Consider the following 19,488-nt stretch of genomic DNA (forward strand, 5'->3'; position numbering starts at 1 on the left):
AATTCTCCCACCCGCCATAAAATGGCGTTCTTCAAATCCCGCCGCCCGCCTCGGAGAACGGCTGGCGCCGGCGGGATGCCATTGTTTTTTTATGCTTTTTTATTCACCGGCCCGCACGGGCCGAAGTGGCCACGTCGGCGAAAATCAAAGTAGGTTTATACCCCAGGTGTGGGGGCAGGGAAAAGAGGGAGGGTTTGGCATTCCTCAGGGGCACTGCATTGAACCACCCCCACCCCCCTCCCAAATCATCCTCCATCTAACCTCATCCACGTGGAGGGGAGGGGGTGATCTATAATGCACCAATATAATTGAAGGGCCTGTTCTGTGCTGTACTGTTCTATGTTCTAATTGTTCTTACGTTTGGGTCTGGGCATCAGGTACTAGCTAGTTGCCTTGGGAGGCATCACATCAGAGCCCCTGTCCACCCACCCCCCCAGGCCCGCAAGTTTCTCCTTACTGGAGTTTCCAGCCGGAGATGTCTTTGAGTTTGTCCACACCACGTTTTAATAAAAGTTAAACGGTCTCTGACCAAATTGATTTTGTGCAGTTATCCATGTCACAAGGAAACACGTTTGCCGGTGTAGCTGCCTGAAGGATTTTGCTGTCCCTTGGCCCCAGTGAGAGTGTTGTGAAATGCATTCAAAAGTGTGGCATCGGAGGAACTATAATGACACAATGCAAGACTGACCTTGCTTTAAGACGAGTGCTATTGCCATGCGCATAAAGTGGGGGGGGGGGGGGGGGGGGGGAGAGAGAGAGAGGTTGGTGCTACTTGAGTCTTTGGGGCATACAATCAAGATTTGCCCCGGGCATCACCAGACCTCTGCACGCCACAGGGTGGGGGTGGTTCAATGCAGTGCCCCTGAGGAATACCAAACCCTCCCTCTTTTCCCCGCCCCCACACCTGGGGTAAACACAGAACCTCAACCGCACTGTAAATCTGTGCCAGTGCACAGGGGGATCAAATAGCTCTGGAACAAAGGGCAGGATGAAGAGAATGTGAGAGAGTGAGAGGAGAAAGGGGGAGGGAGGAGAAAGGGGGAGGGAGGAGAAAGAGGCCCAGGGGGTGGGGAGGCAGAATTAAACCAAATTCCTGCTTATTTCCTCAGACTCTTCAAAAGGTTGTTTCTCCCCAGGATTAGAAAAGGTGCCTTTATAATTCACAGCGCAGAACCCTTTCTGCGCTGTGAATTATAAAGGCAGAACCCAGAAACTTTGCCAAAAGTTTTTCCCTCTCTCTCCGCACGTTTTTCCTGTTGTTGTGAAACTGACCTGAAATCGCAGAGGCTGAAGCGGAAATAGACAAATCCAGACACATCTCCCACCTCGGGATCCTAGCATTTCCCTCTGCATTCTAACCAGGCAATTTCCTGGGTTTAGGCAGATTGCAATATACTCACCAAAGCCCTGCTCTCAGCCAGAGGACGGACGGGACTCCCTCTCTCTGTCTGTCCCCACAATCTCCCTCTCTCTCTCTCTCTCTCTCAAACAAAGACAAGGCAGCTGGGAGGAAGGGGAGCCTTGAGGAAGATCTGCTGATGCCCCCATCCAATGGATGCCCGGGGCCAACGCACTGTCGCCCCCCCCCCCCCGCATGCCGCTGCCCCCTACCCCTACCCCCCTACCTCTACCCCTACCCCCCACCCCTCCCCCCCACCCCTACCACCCCCACCCCTACCCACCTCCAACGCCGGGCGGCGTTGATGATGTCGCTCGACGTCAACCGACGCACCACTTCCGCAGCAGGTGAAACTGACACGTACAGCGTCACTCCGCTGCTGGCCTTTCGGGACGGGAGATTTAGGGCTTATAAGCGGGTCCCGACGCCGGAGTCACCAGCGCCGTTTTTGCCCGCCGGTCAAGGGGAATTTCGCCCCTGATGTTCGAGATTCCGGTTCCACAGTAGCTCAGGTACCACGACAATCTCAGTGCAAACTGGCATGCCTTCAGGCAGAGATTTGAGATCTACCTGGTGGCGTCCGACCTAGATGGCATGGCAGATGCAGAGAAAATAAAGCTGCTACTCACCATCACAGGTGCAAGAGCAGCCGAAATCTTCAACATAGAACATAGAACAGTACAGCACAGAACAGGCCCTTCGGCCCTCGATGTTGTGCTGAGCAATGATCACCCTACTTAAACCCACGTAACCCGTAACCCAACAATCCCCCCCATTAACCTTACACTACGGGCAATTTAGCATGGCCAATCCAACTAACCCGCACATCTTTGGACTGTGGGAGGAAACCCACGCACACACAGGGAGGACGTGCAGACTCCACACAGACAGTGACCCAGCCGGGAATCGAACCTGGGATCCTGGAGCTGTGAAGCATTGATGCTAACCACCATGCAAGTACTCCAAAGGGCAAGAAAAGAGAGACTTCCAGACAGTCCTGGACAAGTTTCAAGAATTCTGCAAGAACAACACAAGAAAAAACAGTAAAAGAGGCGCCAACACTCACCACGAGGCGAAGGTAGGCCTGCAAATGCAGAAAAGGCAGTTTTGATTGGCAGCCATCTTGGGAAAGGAGCCGCACATTCGCAGTTCCTCAAAAGAAGCTTACTGGCAAAACAGTGTGTTGTGCATAGAACATAGAACATAGAACACTACAGCGCAGTACGGGCCCTTCGGCCCTCGATGTTGCGCCGACCTGTGAAACCATCTGAAGCCTATCTGACCTACACTATTCCATTTTCATCCATATGTCTATCCAGTGACCACTTAAATGCCCTTAAAGTTGGCGAGTCTACTACTATTGCAGGCAGGGCGTTCCACACCCCTACTACTCTCTGAGTAAAGAAACTGCCTCTGACATCTGTCCTATATCTCTCACCCCTCAATTTAAAGCTATGTCCCCTCGTGTTGGTCATCACCATCCGAGAAAAAAGACTCTCACTGTCCACCCTATCTAACCCTTTGACTATCTTATATGTCTCTATTAAGTCACCTCTCAGCCTTTTCCTCTCTAACGAAAACAACCTCAATTCCCTGAGCCTTTCCTCGTAAGACCTTCCCTCCATACCAGGCAACATCCTAGTAAATCTCCTCTGAACCCTTTCCAAAGCTTCCACATCCTTCCTATAATGTGGTGACCAGAACTGCACGCAGTACTCCAGGTGTGGCCGCACCAGAGTTATGTACAGCTGCAGCATGACCTTGTGGTTCCGAAACTCAATCCCCCTGCTTATAAAGGCTAGCACACCATACGCCTTCTTAACAGCCATATTAACCTGGGTGGCAACTTTCAGGGATTTATGTACCTGGATGCCGAGATCTCTCTGTTCATCTACACTACCAAGAATCTTGCCATTAGCCCAGTACTCTGCATTCCTGTTACTCCTTCCAAAGTGAACCACCTCACACTTTTCCGCATTAAACTCCATCTGCCACCTCTCAGCCCAGCTCTGCAGCTTATCTATGTCCCTCTGTATCCTATAACATCCTTCAGCACTATCCACAACTCCACCGACCTTCGTGTCATCTGCAAATTTACTAACCCATCCTTCTACACCCTCTTCCAGGACATTTATAAAAATGACAAACAGCAGTGGCCCCAAAACAGATCCTTGCGGTACACCACTAGTAACTGAACTCCAGGATGAACATTTGCCATCAACCACCACCCTCTGTCTTCTTTCAGCTAGCCAATTACTGATCCAAACCGCTAAATCACCTTCAATTCCATACTTCCTTATTTTCTGCAATAGCCTACCGTGGGGAACCTTATCAAACGCCTTACTGAAATCCATATACACCACATCAACAGCTTTACCCTGATCCACCTGTTTGGTCACCTTCTCAAAAAACTCAATAAGGTTTGTGAGACATGACCTACCCTTCACAAAACCGTGTTGAGTATCGCTAATCAACTTGTTCTTTTCAAGATGATTATAAACCCTATCTCTTATAACCTTTTCCAACATTTTACCCACAACCGAAGTAAGGCTCACAGGTCTATAATTACCAGGGTTGTCTCTACTCCCCTTCTTGAACAAGGGGACAATATTTGCTATCCTCCAGTCTTCCGGCACTATTCCTGTCGACAAAGACAACATAAAGATCAAGGACAAAGGCTCTGCAATCTCCTCCCTGGCTTCCCAGAGAATCCTAGGATAAATCCCATCTGGCCCAGGGGACTTATCTATTTTGACATTTTCTAAAATTGCTAACACCTCCTCCTTTTGAACCTCAATTCCATCTAGCCTGGTCGACTGAACCTGAGTGTTCTCCTCGACAACATTGTCTTTCTCCAGTGTAAACACTGACAAAAAATATCCATTTAATGCTTCCCCTATCTCCTCTGATTCCACACACAACTTTCCACTACTATCCTTGATTGGCCCTAATCTTACTCGAGTCATTCTTTTGTTCCTGATATACCTATAGAAAGCCTTAGGGTTTTCCTTGATCCTATCCGCCAACGACTTTTCGTGTCCTCTCCTCGCTCTTCTTAACTCTCCCTTTAGGTCCTTCCTGCATGCGCAGTTGCGAACAAGGCACCAAGTAGAGAAGCAATCCACGCATGCGCGATCCGTTTCTACACTCTATGTCACCAGCGTCATGACATCAGAGGCCCCGGACCACGCCCACTTAAAGAGGAAATGTCCCAAAACAGTTTTTTAAAATTTAAAGCCGGAAAACACAATTCTTTCACCTGGAACAACCGCATAATGCCTGAAACCCTGCAACAAGCAGTTAGTACCGCCCAAAGTAATGATTTAGTCCTTGACGAGCTACGACTTAGATGTTGATTACTTCTTTGGACACCGCAAGCACAATGACAGCTCTGACACAAAAAGTGATGATATGGTCCTTGAAGACTACGACTCAGACAAAGCTTTCATCATTGGAGATGGCGACCCCAGTACCAAATCCGAACTGCAACGCGATGTGTTTTACAGTGAAGAATCCGACACAGATATGGACGAGTTCTTCGGGTTTGAGGATCTTCAGCCCAGCATATATGACATCCCAACTCGTGAGTGCAGGATTATGCTGCGTCCTGACACCAAGAGAGCAGTACAAGCCCACAGAGAGCGGCCTGCTGCCGCACAGAGAGTGGTCCTTTGTCAGAGTATACATCAAGGAAGCAGCTTATGCTGAGGAAGAGTCTCCGACTCCACACAGAGAGTGATCCACGCACCACGAAGGATCCCAGTCTCCACAAAAGAAGTGATGACAGTCTCCACAGTGAGACCAATGCACGATTCCACACAGGGAACGCGGCAAAACTTCACAGAGAGAGTAACACAAGCCTCCACAGCGAGCTCGTGGACAGACTCCATGATGGAAGCAACGCAAGACTCCAGAGCGCAGTCCTTGCATGAACAAGACCATGAAGGTCTAGCAACCTCAAGTGAATAGCAAGCAGACTATGACAGTCTACCACGCTCAAGTGCACAGCAAGAAGACTATGACAGTCTACCACGCTCAAGTGAACGACAAGAAGACACTGAGGCTCTACCCACTGTATGTGAGTCAAGTGACGACGGCATCCCATTCCCATACCAGATGTGCAACCTGACAGACCTCAGCTAGTGTGTACAGAGGCACTCGACAATCACAGTGAGACTACTGGTGACTCCGGTGACACCACGGTAATTCAAACCTCATGTGCTCGTGCCTCTCCACATTCCTGAACGTTTTGACTCCGGACGGGGAACATCACGACACCTCAGGAGATTCAAGTGAACCTGAAATAACTCCGAACGGGGAGCATCAAGAAACCTCAGCTGACACAGGTGAACCAGAAATGGCTCCAAACGGGGAGCATCGACAAGCCAAAGCTGATTCAAGTAAGCCAGACATGACTCCAGACGGGGAGCGCCGCGCACTCAGTGACGGCACGCTCAAGGAAACAGCAGATGCCACAAAGAACGCTGACACGGGTAACTGTGTGAAGGACTCGTATTATTCACAGAGGGTGGTCGTTGAACGCAACAAACACAACAATAAAACCTACAAATCCAACAACGAAGACAACATCAAGAAGCATACCAGTAGCAACAACGTCGACAACAAGCACAACAACAAAAACAACAATGGAACTACGACTGGTACGACATGGTACAATTCTGCAAATGCGGGACACTTACTGCTCAGCTCAGTACAATGACATACCATGGCAGGACGACACAGATTACATGCATCGCTACCACAATCATCGAAAGAAAAAAAGAGTCCAAATCAGACAACAAAGTGATTTGACCACTTCTTGGTTCCTTAAGCACAGGGACACTGATGGTATTCACAAGGACATGCCACCATCAACATCACCACCTCACCAACAAAACAAGAAAGCCACTCGACCATATTAATTCATGAACATTGGACTCATACATATGATTTGGACTTATTGTGTAATTATCACTCATGATTTGTACATGTCATCACTTATCTACCTATTTTGTTCAATTTTCTTTAACACTGTACAGAAAATATGTAACATGAAAAAAGAGGGGATGTGGTGATTAGTATCACTGCAAATACACAAGGGGTTAATGTAAATACACTAGAACTAAATAAACACTAGGGGGAGCACCAGAGACATCATGACACACAGACATTCAACCAATAGGTCAGTAAGATAGGACACGACCAATGAGCAGTCACGACACATCCAGAGGTGACACTACCACAAGGGGGCTACACATATAAAAGGACAGGGCACACATGCTCTTGCTCTTTCCATAGGCGACACTCAGAGACACAGGGGCAGATCAGGAAGCATCACACCCACCTCACGAATTACAGCAGACTAGTTAGTTAGACTGAGTTACTATAGTTAGATTAGCAGGAGAGTCAAACCCGAGTAGGAGAATTGTTAACTCTTCAATCAATGTGTGAAATCTATCTCCAAGTCTGAACCTTCCTTTGTCAGAGTGTACATCAAGGAAGCAGATTATGCTATGTGAAGAAGCATAACACAACCGTGGACATTTTGGAGTTGCTTTGAGTATTTGGGTCTTTTTCGGGATATGAACTAAATTTAGATAAAAGTGAATATTTTGTGGTGTTTCAGCCAGGTATAGGGACAGGGGGGGGGGGTGCAATCTGGGGGCGCAGGTGGCACAGGTTTTGGTGGGCTCCCTAGGTATAACATTACTCGTCTGGTGGGGAGGGTGAAAGCGGAGCTGGCAAGGTGGGATGGTCTCCCTCTGTCGCTGGCAGGCTGGGTACAGGCAATTAAAATAAAAGTGTTGCCGCGATTCTTGGTTATTTTTCAGTGCCTGCCTATGTTCCTGCCACAGGAATTTTTCAAGGATGTCAAAAAGATTATATGGGGAGGAAGGTGGCTAGGATTAGGAAGGTGCTGTTGCAGAGAGGACGGCAGTCAGGGGGGTTAAGTCTTCCGAATTTACTATATTATTACTGGGCGGCGAAAGCAGAAAAGATGAGGGTTAGAGAAAGGGACTTCCAGTGGGTTAGAATGGAGAACAGTCTGTGTAGGTGGTTGGGGCTGTAGGGCATTGGCAACAGCGCCACTCCCGATGGCCCCGGGGAAATATTCAGAGAGTCCGGTAGTAATAGCGACGTTGAAAATCTGGAGGCCGCACCAGCACTTTAGGCTGGGGGCGGGTCACGGGAAATGCCGATTCGGGGGAATCACAGATTTGAGACACGGAAGTGGGATGGGAGTTTTCAGAGATGGGAGGAGAAGGGAGTCAGGGCATTAAAGGATTTGTTTCTAAGGGGCTAGTTTGCGGGATTGAAGGAGCTGGGGGTGAAATATGGGTTGGGACAGGGAGAAATATTTACGTATATGCAGGTCCGAGATTTTGCTAAGAAGGAGATGCAGAGCTATCCGGCCTCCATCAGTGTTGAAGGAGGTGCGGACGGCAGTGGGAATGGAAAAGGGAGTGGTGTTGGTGATTTATGGGGCGATTCTGGGAGAACAGACGGCACTGCTGGAGGGGATTAAGGCAAAGTGGGAGGAAGAGTTGGGAGAGAGCATGGTGGAGGGGTTGTGGTGTGAGGTGCCCCGGACGATAAATACCTCAACTTCATGCGCGAGGTTGGGGCTGATGCAGATGAAGGTGGTGTATAGGACGCACCTAAGCGAGGATGAACCGACTCTTTGAGGGGGTAGAGGATAGTTTGTGAACTTGGTGGGGGCGGAGCCCTGTAAACCACATTCATATGTTTTGGTCTTGTCCCAAAGCTGGAGGTGATTGGAGGGAGGGTACTTTCGAAGGTGGTACATATGAGCTTGAGCCGGGTCCTTTGAAGGCCAAATTCGGGGTATCGGATTTGCCGGGGTTGGAAGCAGGTGCGGAGGCAGATGTTTTAGCCTTTGCGTCGCTGATCGCCCGAAGGCAGATCTGTTGGGATGGAGGTCAGTCTCTCCACCCTGTGCCCTGAGATGGCGGGGGGATCTGTTGGGAGTTTTTGACACTTGAGAAGGTGAAGTTTGAGTTGAGGGGAAGGTGTAGCCATCTGAGATGGCCACCTGCAAAGAATGATGGGAATTATGGCCAGGTTTGGGACACAGACAAGCTGCAGCTTGTATCTTTGCAAACGGCAGCCCAGAAATATGCAGGAATTCACGCCTGCAAATGGGCCATTCAAGGTGATTAAAATAACAATGGGACCATCAGGTCCATCGCATCATCTTCCAGACTAGGCTGCACCGAGTCCTGCTCAGAGCCCTCCCAGGATTGGCCACTGATGCCTACTCCAAAAGTGATGTGGCAGCCCCTGATTGGATGTGACCAATCAGAGGGTGGAGCCCTGAGAAATTGATTGACAGTGACCCAGAAACTGCCCACAAAAGGGGCGGGGGGAACTCAAGCCAGTTAAAAGACAATGCAGCCATGATTTCTGTCTCTTGGATCCAGCCTATGCCAACCCAAGTGCAGCATAATGACCAGACAGACAAGTTCAAGACCAACAATCGCTACCAGACGGATGAGCCCATCAGAAACAGCCACTTTGTCCACCCAGCCACGCAAGATCCGGACAAAGGCCTTGTCCATCTGCATAGAGCCAGTTGCCCTGAAGTTAAGTGTAGTTTTTTTGTAGTTGTTAGGTGTAGTTTAACTTGTAGTGTTTTGTGTTGCATGCCGAAGTAATCCTTGTGGGTAAATAAACCATCTTTAAACTTGAACTGACTAACTGGTTGTGCAGTCCTTTGATCAATATCCGGTAAAGCCTTGTGGTGATATCATTTGATACCTGGCGACTCTAAAGAGCATCATTATTAATTGACGACATTACTCCAGTGCCGATTGGCAACATTATTGGTGATGCTGGTGGGATAGTATTCCATTAAATTGGCAACAAAGGATGGAAGGGTTCTACAATTCATGGGCGTTGTTTATTATGAACTTTCAAGAATTGGATGACATCGAACATTGAGGGGGGTTTGGGGTGGGGTTGGGGTGGTGGTGGGGGTTTGGACTGTGTATGTTGTTGGTGGCTATGTATGGGGTGGATGGTGGATTCATGATTCCTTTTCTTTGATATTTGTATTTAAAATGTTAAGGGTTGTTTGGGGGTTGACGGCAGGGAGGAATTGTTGGCCAGCGGATTGACATTGTATTTATTACCATTGACTCTTTGTTGGTCGGTGTAAATTTGGATGAAAAGGTGAAAGAAGAGGAGAATAAAAATATTTATTTAAAAAATAGGTGAGAATTTTTAACTTTATTATTAAAAAATGATTTAAAATACCTTTATTACAAACAACTCAATCCCCTGCAAAGTTTTAAATGACTTATTTATAACAGCGACCCAAAGATGTTCACAAGCAGTAATCTGCTCCAAGGGTGTTCTGATAAAATCTGAAATTTGAGGACTTTCGGCACAGGGCCAGTCAGGTTTTTTTGAGAATTGTTTCTTGTGGAGTTCAAGCTTTATTCCTGGTTTTGTCCATGTCTGTGTTAGTGTTACAAGAACTCACGGTCTTAAGGGCCTCACGGTAGCATGGTGGTTAGCATCAATGCTTCACAGCTCCAGGGTCCCAGGTTCGATTCCCGGCTGGGTCACTGTCTGTGTGGAGTCTGCACGTCCTCCCCGTGTGTGCGTGGGTTTCCTCCGGGTGCTCCGGTTTCCTCCCACAGCCCAAAGATGTGCGGGTTAGGTGGATTGGCCATGCTAAATTGCCCGTAGTGTAAGGTTAATGGGGGGATTGTTGGGTTACGGGTTACGTGGGTTTAAGTAGGGTGATCATTGCTCGGCACAACATCGAGGGCCGAAGGGCCTGTTCTGTGCTGTACTGTTCTATGTTCTATGTTCTAACTCTCCCTGAGGGTTTGGACAACATTTCCAGAGTCTGTGCTCAGAATTTTCTGAAGTCTGTACCAATCTGTCAGTTCTATGTAATTTCCCCCTTGTTTTTCACAATGGAATTTGGGGGAAATATGACTCCTTTCATTGCACGTGAAGCCATTTGGGACAAATGGGTCTTATACAATAAGAATCCACATTTAAAACGCTCACTACGAAACCTCACATTAAAATAAAACTGAAACATTCCTACAGTAATAACCAAAAACTGACCACCTCAACTTCTTTAAAATTAACTATAATAATGGGTTAGATTGCGATGTGTTTTACTGTGACATAATTAATGCAATAACAATTCATGTTCTGGATGCCATTAATTGTTTTTATCAAGAAACAATATGTAGTTGAAGTGAGGCAAGTTCTAAGTTCTACAAAAATCCTTTCATTGGACCATCTTAAACTTTCTTTAACATCATCTATTGGCTGTGGCCTGTTGGAAATGAATGAAATGCTTCTGTAGCAGTTAACATATTATGAGAAATTATGTTAAGTATGTGATCGCATGGTAACCATCACACAGCTTAAAGAACCTGACAATCTGATGAGAGTACATTTATTGTCACTTGTTATCTTATTTTATGCTGTTTAATTTATTTCCTGCAAGAAGTTAGATATTTGTAACAAAGAAAATTAAAGACTAACTTTGGTGTGTGCGGCATGTTGATGGCCCATCTTTGACAGGTTTTTCCAGAAACTGTTTTTGTTGTTGTTCCTCTGTAGTTGGCACCGTTGCCCAACTGGCATTCCAAAAGAAAAGCTATGTAAGAAGAAAATAAAAGTATTGGTGAAGTTTGAAACTGTTAAATAATGTTATACAATGGAAATAAAGTAGCAACATTTACTTGCAATAATAGGAGACTTCTTTTTTCCCCCACCCTCTCAGTGTCATTGTCCTTCAAGCATGGAGCTGTATACCTCATGCCTGATAGTTGACTAAAGGTCATCTAAGTCTTAGTCTGTGAAATGAAGTTGGGTAAGATATTTAACATTAGAAGCGTCATAGCTGACCTCAGTTAAAATTTTGGAAGCAGTTGGGATCGAGAATCTTGCTGGATCTTTCCTCTCCCTAATTAGGGATTAGCGAGAGTAATTTGAGCACTTCTGATGCCACCGGTCTGCCATTAATTAACCAATCAGATCCACCATCTTTTCCTTGGTCTGAAGACCTGCATATCCAGAGATAGGAACAGCTTCTTCCCCACAGCTACTAGACTCCTCAACGACTCTCCCTCGGACTGATCTGTTCCTTGATCTGGATTACTATTCATGACGCCCTATGCTGCTCTTGCTCATGCATTTGCTTTGTTTGGCCCCTTGTTCCGCACTGTAACCAATCACAATTTGACAATGTACCATTTGTCGATGTACTCTGTCGATTATTCCTTTTTGTCTACTATGTACATACTGTGTACGTTCCCTTTTATGCAGAAAAATACATTTTACTGTACTTTGGTAAATGTGACAATAAATCAAATCAAAATCAAATACACCTTCAGCTTCAGCAAAAGTCCCAATGCTATCATTTTGCTGTTCATGTCACCATTGATTCGGTGGCAGTTTTAATTTGGGTTAGGATTGGGGAGGAGGCTTGGGGAGTTTGAGTGGGAATGTTAACCAGAGCTTACCTGTTCCCATTTAAACATGACGGCAGGCTCCTTGCAGGAATTAAAGGGCAGTGGCATATTTTTTCAGTACTAACTCAGATGGAGATTTTTTTAACGCTGCACCTGAAGACAGCAGGGCAGGTAGTAAGGTGGTTAAGAAGGTATATATTAAACTTGTTCTTAGGATGTGGGCACTGCTGGCTGAGCCAGCATTTGTTGCCCACCCCTAATTGTCATTGATTGAGTGGTTTGCTAGACAAATTTAATGGGGGGCAGTTAAGAGTCATCCGCATCACTGTGTGGGTCTGAAGTGACATGTAGGCCAGGAGGCCGGATTTCCTTCCCTGAAGGACATCAGTGAACCAGATGGGTGTTTATGACAATCAGCAATGGTTTTATGGTCATCATTCGACTTTTAATTCCAGATTTTTATTGAATTCAAATTTTACTATCTGACATGTTGGATTTGAACCCGGGACCCCTGAGCATTACCCTGGGTCTCTGGATTACTAGTCTAGTGACAACACTACTACACCCCCTCCTTCCCCGGTACTCGCCTTGATTAGCTGATGCATAGAATATATGGAGAGGGAGGTTATGTTCGAGATGTATGAAACCCTTGTTAAGCCACAGCTGTGTGTTCTGGTCACAACACTAGTCAGGATGTCATAGATGGGTAGATAGGAAGAAACATTTCCCTTAGTAGAAGGGTCAATAACCAGAGTGTAGAGATTTAAGGTAAGGGCAAGAGATTTAGAGGGTGTTGAGGAAAACCCTTTTCACCCAGAGGGTGTTGGGAATCTGGAACTCACTACCTGAAAGGGTGGTAGAGGCGAGAATCCTCACATTTAAGAAGCATGTTTCCAGACCAATTTCAACATTTTAATGTGTAAATTCAAGAACACTTTACAGACAATTCGACTAAACTTGAGTACTGTACTGATATTTCTGGCAGCATCACAATTACAGCAGTGTAACGAATAGAAGAGAATCTGACCATGAATCTCGATGTCCTGTTCCATGAAAGTTCAGCATAATGGTTGACTAAACCATTTGTTTATCTGTAAATTTCTGTTTCATATTTGTTTAACCTCTTACCTTTCACCCCACCCAAATAGCCAACTTTTGGTCAAACTACAAATTTCTTCTGGTTAAAAATTTATAATCTGTTGTACATGTGTCTGCGTGGGTTTCCTCCAGGTGCTCCGGTTTCTTCCCAAGTCCAAAGATGTGCCGGTTAGATGGATTGGTCACACTAAATTGCCCTTAATGTCCAAAATGGTTAGGTCGGGTTACTGTGTTGCGGGGATAGGGTGGAGGTTTGGACTTAAGTAGGGTGCTTTTTCCAAGGGTCGGTGCAGACTCGATGGGCCGAAAGGCCTCCTTCTGCATTGTAAATTCTATGATATGATTCTATATTCTACATGTTTGTGGAGTGGGAGGGAGGTGGAGAGAGGATAGGAGAATCGGCAGGGGAATTGATCTCTGTATGGACTGGTTAATTTATTGGTTTTAATTCCTGCACAGAACCTCACAGAGAAATCTTCTGGATGATAACTGACAAAAATGCTAAGACATGTAAAATAAGTAAAACTACATGGTTTATAGTGACTTAATTTCTGCCCATGTGGAATGAACTGTGATAGACGTTCTTACCTTAATTATGCCTTGAACCCTAAGATTTCCAGGCCACATATTCTCCTCATTAACGGTGAACAGTGGGGTGATTCCAGACATATTTTAGTAGTTATAGCTCACAAATAGACCAGTGATAAATAATTTTATCATCAGCGGAACATAAATTCTAGATATAGGCTGGATTCTCCCAAAATGGGGCTACGTCCCCACACCAGCGTAAAAATGCTGGCGTTGTACTCCCGAGTTTCCTCAAAATAATACAAGCTGATTCACTCACCTTCAGGGGGCTAGCAGAGATCCGAATGCTTCACGCAGCTTTGGCTGCGGATACCGCCCCCCGCACTTCTGGTTTCGAGTCCACGCATGCGCACACCGGCGGCCTCCAGCGGAGGCATCTGGAAGATGTAGCCCCCCCCAATCGGCCTCGCGCCCGATGATCAAACCGGCCTTATCTGTCCCCTGCCGCCCATAAGGTCCCCACAGTGCCCGGTCCCCCCATCAGGGCGGTCACAGACTGAGTCCGCTGCCACCACACAAGAGTCCCAACCGGCCATAGCATGTTAGTTCCACGCCATCGGGAACTCGGCCGTTCGGGAGCAGAGGATCGCTGGGTGGGCTTCTGGCACTGGCCTCCCAGCCGCGCGAATTACTACGCAAACACGCCAATTTTCGGGCCCCAGAGAATTGGCAAACCAGCCCGGGCCCAATTTCGGCATGAAATTTAATTCTCCGACCCCGTGTCAAACGCGATTTTGGCGCTAGGCTGCGGAGAATCCAGCCCATAGATCCAGCAATCTTGCACAAAAGATTCAATCCAGTCCATAAGAGAATTTATTTTCAGATGAGCAGTGTGTAAAATGGGTTGCTTAGACAGATTTGTGCCCCACTGTGGTAAACACCACTGGTCATACACTACGTGTATTACGGTACTGCCATTGTACTCCAGTATTTACAGTAAATCCCGGTCTGCTAGCCCCACCCAGCAGGCGCTGTGTAAAAGTGTGCACTCTTCTGCACTGCCTCCATTCTGGTTCCAACTACAGGAGGCTTAACATCTAGCACAATAAAGCCTCAATAGTTCACCATTCTGTCTCGTAATCATTGATGGTACATCAATTTATTGTGCTAGAATTTTGATGATGAACGTCTTACTCAAGCCGGATCGCGTGGAGCTGAACCCTCACGCAGCCGATGCCACAGCCACTTTCGAGCACTGGCAAGCCTGCTTTGAAGGATATTTCAGAGCATCCACAGAAGTCATCTCAGACTCACAGAAGCTCCAAATACTCTACGCACGGGTGAGCCCACAAGTATTCCTCCTCATTCGGGATGCTCCCACTTACACGGAAGCGATGGCACTACTGAAAGGACAGTACATCAAGACTGTTAATCAAGTGTTCAACAGGCACCTCCTGGCCACGAGGCAACTCCCGGGGGAGTCCCAGGACGATTTCCTGCGTACTTTGTGGATTCTTGGTAGAAACTGTAATTGCCAGGCAGTGTCTGCAGTCGAGCACACGGAACTGCTGATCAGAGACGCCTATGTCGCGGGCATTAAGTCCAATTATGTCCACCAACGATTATTAGAAGGGGGTACGATCGGCCTTACAGAGACTGTATAGCTCGCTAACTCCCAGGAAGTGGCCTCCCGCAATCTAGAGTCCTACACCTCCGACCACGCAGCACCCCCGAAGGCGTCATGGGCCCCACCATCATCCGACCCGGGTACACCGCACGCCTGCTCCGCGCAGCAGCCAGCTACTTTTGTGGCCAGAACAAGCACCCCAGAAAATCTCCCTGGCCTCCAGATCCCATTCCGTACAGATCCGGGGTACTGCGTTGTGACCCTCTACGTACAGGGCGTAGAGTACAGTAACTTCAGACTCTACATCAGGGGTGGGCAAACTTTTCCGTGCAAGGGCCACATTCAGAAATTCACAATTCACAAAGGGCCGCATAGTATATTAAGTAAAATAATTACTTCACCCGGTTATGATTCTGGGCGCCTCATATAGAACATAGAACAGTACAGCACAGAACAGGCCCTTCGGCCCTCGACGTTGTGCCGAGCAATGATCATCCTACTCAAGTCAACGTATCCACCCTATACCAGTAAGTAACCCAACAGCCCCCCCCCCATTAACCTTAAAAAAAAAATTACAAAAAAAAAAAAAATTAAAAAAAAAATTTTTTTTTTTTTTTTTTTTAATGACTTGGTCGGCCGCAGAAATACCTTTGGCGGGCCGCATGCGGCCCGCGGGCCGTAGTTTGCCCACCCCTGCTCTACATCCTTCCCCATCTCTGCGCTGCCCTGTTACTGGGTCTCGATTTACAGTGCCCCCTCCAGAGCCTTACTCTGAAGTTCAGCGGACCCCTGCCCCCCTCACCGTCTGTGGCCTCACGACCCTTAAGGTCGATCCGTCCTCACTCTTCGCAAACCTCACCCCGGACTGTAGGCCCGTTGCCACGAGGAGCAGACGGTACAGTGCACAGGACAGGACCTTTATCAGGTCGGAAGTCCAACGGCTTCTGTGGGCGGGGCTCATTGAGACCCGTAACAGCCCCTGGAGAGCTCAAGTGGTGGTAGTTAAGACTGGAGAGAAACACTGGATGGTCATCGACTACAGTCAGACGATCAACCGGTATACGCAGCTCAATGCGTACCCACTTCCACACATATCTGACATGGTCATCCAGATTGGGCAGTATCGAGTCTTCTCCACGGTTGACTTGAAGTCCGCATACCACCAGGTCCCCCATCTGCCCGGAGGACAGCCAATACACTACATTCGAAGCAGATGACTGCCTCTACCATTTCTTTAGGGTTCCCTTCAGCGTCACCAATGGGGTCTCGGTCTTCCAGCGAGTGATGGACCGAATGGTTGACTAGTACGGGCTGCGGGCCACGTTCCCGTATCTGGATAACGTCACCATCTGCGGCCACGACCAGCAGGACCACAACGCGAATCTCCAGAAATTCCTCCACACCGCTAAACTCCTTAACCTTACCTATAATACAGTAAGAAGTCTTACAACACCAGGTTAAAGTCCAACAGGTTTGTTTCAAACACAAGCTTGTGTTTGAAACAAACCTGTTGGACTTTAACCTGGTGTTGTAAGACTTCTTACTGTGCTCACCCCAGTCCAACGCCGGCATCTCCACATCATGGTTACCTATAATAAGGAGAAATGCATTTTCCACACTACCCGCTTAGCCATTCTTGGCTACGTTGTGGAAAATGGACTCCTAGGACCTGACCCCGACCACATGCACCCCTTCCTGGAACTCCCCCTCCCCCACTGCTCCAAGGCCCTGAAACGATGCCTGGGATTCTTCTCATATTACGCCCAGTGTGTCCCTAATTATGTGGACAAGACCCGCCCGCTCATCAAGTTCACCATTTTCCCCCTGATGGCTGAGGCCCGCCGGGCCTTCAACCACATCGAGGCCGACATCGCCAAAGGCACGATGCATGCGGTCGACGAGTCCCTCCCCTTTTAGGTAGAGAGCGATTCATCAGATGTGGCTCTGGCCGCCACCCTCAACCAGGCGGGCAGACCTGTAGCTTTCTTTTCACGCACCCTCCATGCCTCCGAAATTTGGCACTCTTCTTTGAAAAGGAGGCCCAAGTCATTGTGGAAGCTGTGCGACATTAGCGGCATTACCTGGCCGGCAGGTGATTCACTCTCCTCACTGACGAACGGTCGGTTACCTTCATGTTTAGTAATACACAGCGGGGCAAGATTAAGAACGACAAGATCTTGAGATGGAGGATTGAACTCTCTAGCTGTAACTACTAGATCTTGTATCGCCCGGGGAAGCTCAATGAGCCCCCAGATGCCCTATCCCGCGGTACATGTGCCAGCGCACAAGTAGACTGACTTTGGGCTCTCCACAATGACCTCTGTCACCCGGGGGTCACCCGGTTGTTCCACTTTATCAAGGCCCGCAACCTGCCCTACTCCATCGAGGAGGTCAGGACTGTGAACAGGGACTGCCAAGTCTGCGCGGAGTGCAAACCGCACTTCTACTAGCCGGACAGAGCGCATCAGGTGAAGGCCTCCCGCCCCTTTGAGCGCATCAGCATCGATTTCAAAGGGCCCCTCCCCTCCACTGACCGTGTGTACTTTCTCAATATCATTGATGAGTACTCCCGTTTCCCATTCGCCATCCCATGCCCTGACATGACTTCTGCCACGGTCATCAAGGCCCTCCACAGTATCTTCACGTTGTTCGGTTTCCCCACCTACATCCATAGCGGTCGGAGATCCTCCTTCATGAGCGATGAGCTGCGTCAGTTCCTGCTCATCAAAGGCATCGCCTCGAGCAGGATGACCAGCTACAACCCCCGGGGAAATGGACAGGTGGAGAGGGAGAACACGACGGTCTGGAAGGCCGTCCTGCTGGCCCTTTGATCTAGGAGTCTCCTGGTCTCCCGCTGGCAGGAGGTCCTCCCCGATGCGCTCCACTCCATCCGGTCGCTCCTATAAACTGCTACCAATGAGATCCCTCACGAACGTGTGTTTGCCTTCCCTAGGAAGTCCACCTGCGGGGCCTCGCTCCCAACCTAGCTGACAGTTCCTGGGCCCGTCCTCCTCCAGAAGCATGTGAGGAGCCACAAATCAGATCCTCTTGTCGAAAAAGTCCTCCTCCTTCATGCGAACAAACAGTACGCCTACGTGGCACACCATGACAGGCGACAGGATACAGTTTCTCTCCGGGGCCTGGCATCCGCTGGTTCCCCATCCACCGTCACCACCACCCCTGACCTGGTACCTTCCCCTCCCCCTCCGGTTGCCACCCCCGCCCCTGTGCCGTTCACCCCCCACCAGCGACTATCACCGCCACCCCCACCCCGACAACACCCATCCCCCCACCGGATCCACTACTGGGTGAAGAAGGCGAGGACAACATGCTCCCAGAGTCGCACGTACCCTCATCGGCGCCCACACCACAACCAGGACTGAGGCGATCGCAGTGGAGGGTCAAAGCCCCCAATAGACTTGACCTGTAAGGTTGCTTCACCCCCGCTGGACACTTTTTTTTAAACAGGGGGTGAATGTGGTAAACACTACTGGTCATACACTACGTGTATTACAGTACTGCCATTGTACTCCAGTCATTACAGTAAATCCCAGTCTGCTAGCCCCACCCAGCAGGCGCTGTATAAAAGTGTGCACTCTCCTGCGCTGCCTCCATTCTGGTTCCAGCTACAGGAGGCTTAACATCCAGCACAATAAAGCCTCAATAGTTCACCATTTTGTCTTGTAATCATTGATGGTACATCACCTACAAACTGCATTTCTTTTGAGGTGCATTGGCGACATCTACATCGATTCACTCCGAGAGTGGAGCAATCAGTACCTTGTTAATCCAGTCCTTCCAAGTCAGAGTTTTTCATATCTCTACAAGTTTAACAAACAACTATTATGCTGTTATCTCAGTATTAACAATTCTCAATTGGCAACATGGTAACACAGTGGTTAGCACTGTTGCTTCACAGCACCAGGGATCTGGGTTCGATGCCCGGCTTGGGTTACTGTCTGTGCGGAATCTGCACGTTTCCCCCATGTCTGCGTGGGTTTTCTCCCGGTGCTCTGGTTTCGTCCCAGAAAATGTGCTTGTTAGGTGAATTGGACATTCTGAATTTTCCCTCCGTATACCCTGTAGGGAAATAGTTAAAAGCCAAGTCACAATTCAAAACTTGTACACCAATAGGGAGCAGAGAGGGGGGCAGTATCAAAATGTACTGGCGCACGTGTTGCCCACTCTCTTCGCCTTTTTTTTCTTTCCATTGTTTTCTTCCTGATGTCCTGCTGGGCTTTTGTTTCTTGTGTTTTTGTATTTCGGGAACCAAAATGTTGCAATAAAATAGGAGTACAAGCAGAACAGCGAAAAGCACAGTTACGTGAGACTGGTATAGAAACCGATTCGGAGTCCTCTTGCAACTCTCA

The 19,488-nt window shown here is 48.2% G+C and overlaps 1 protein-coding gene across 1 annotated transcript in view; it reads right to left on the reverse strand.

Moving 5' to 3' along the window:
- plg (plasminogen) overlaps window positions 1–19,488 on the reverse strand; it is a 244,612-nt gene that overhangs the window by 207,223 nt on the left and 17,901 nt on the right. The window contains exon 4 of the mRNA XM_038803356.1: window positions 10,934–11,048. Within this exon, the coding sequence (XP_038659284.1) occupies window positions 10,934–11,048 (115 nt within the window). The remainder of the gene's footprint in view (window positions 1–10,933; window positions 11,049–19,488) is intronic.

Source organism: Scyliorhinus canicula, chromosome 1 (genome assembly GCF_902713615.1).
Source record: "Scyliorhinus canicula chromosome 1, sScyCan1.1, whole genome shotgun sequence".
Classification (NCBI taxonomy): domain Eukaryota; kingdom Metazoa; phylum Chordata; class Chondrichthyes; order Carcharhiniformes; family Scyliorhinidae; genus Scyliorhinus; species Scyliorhinus canicula.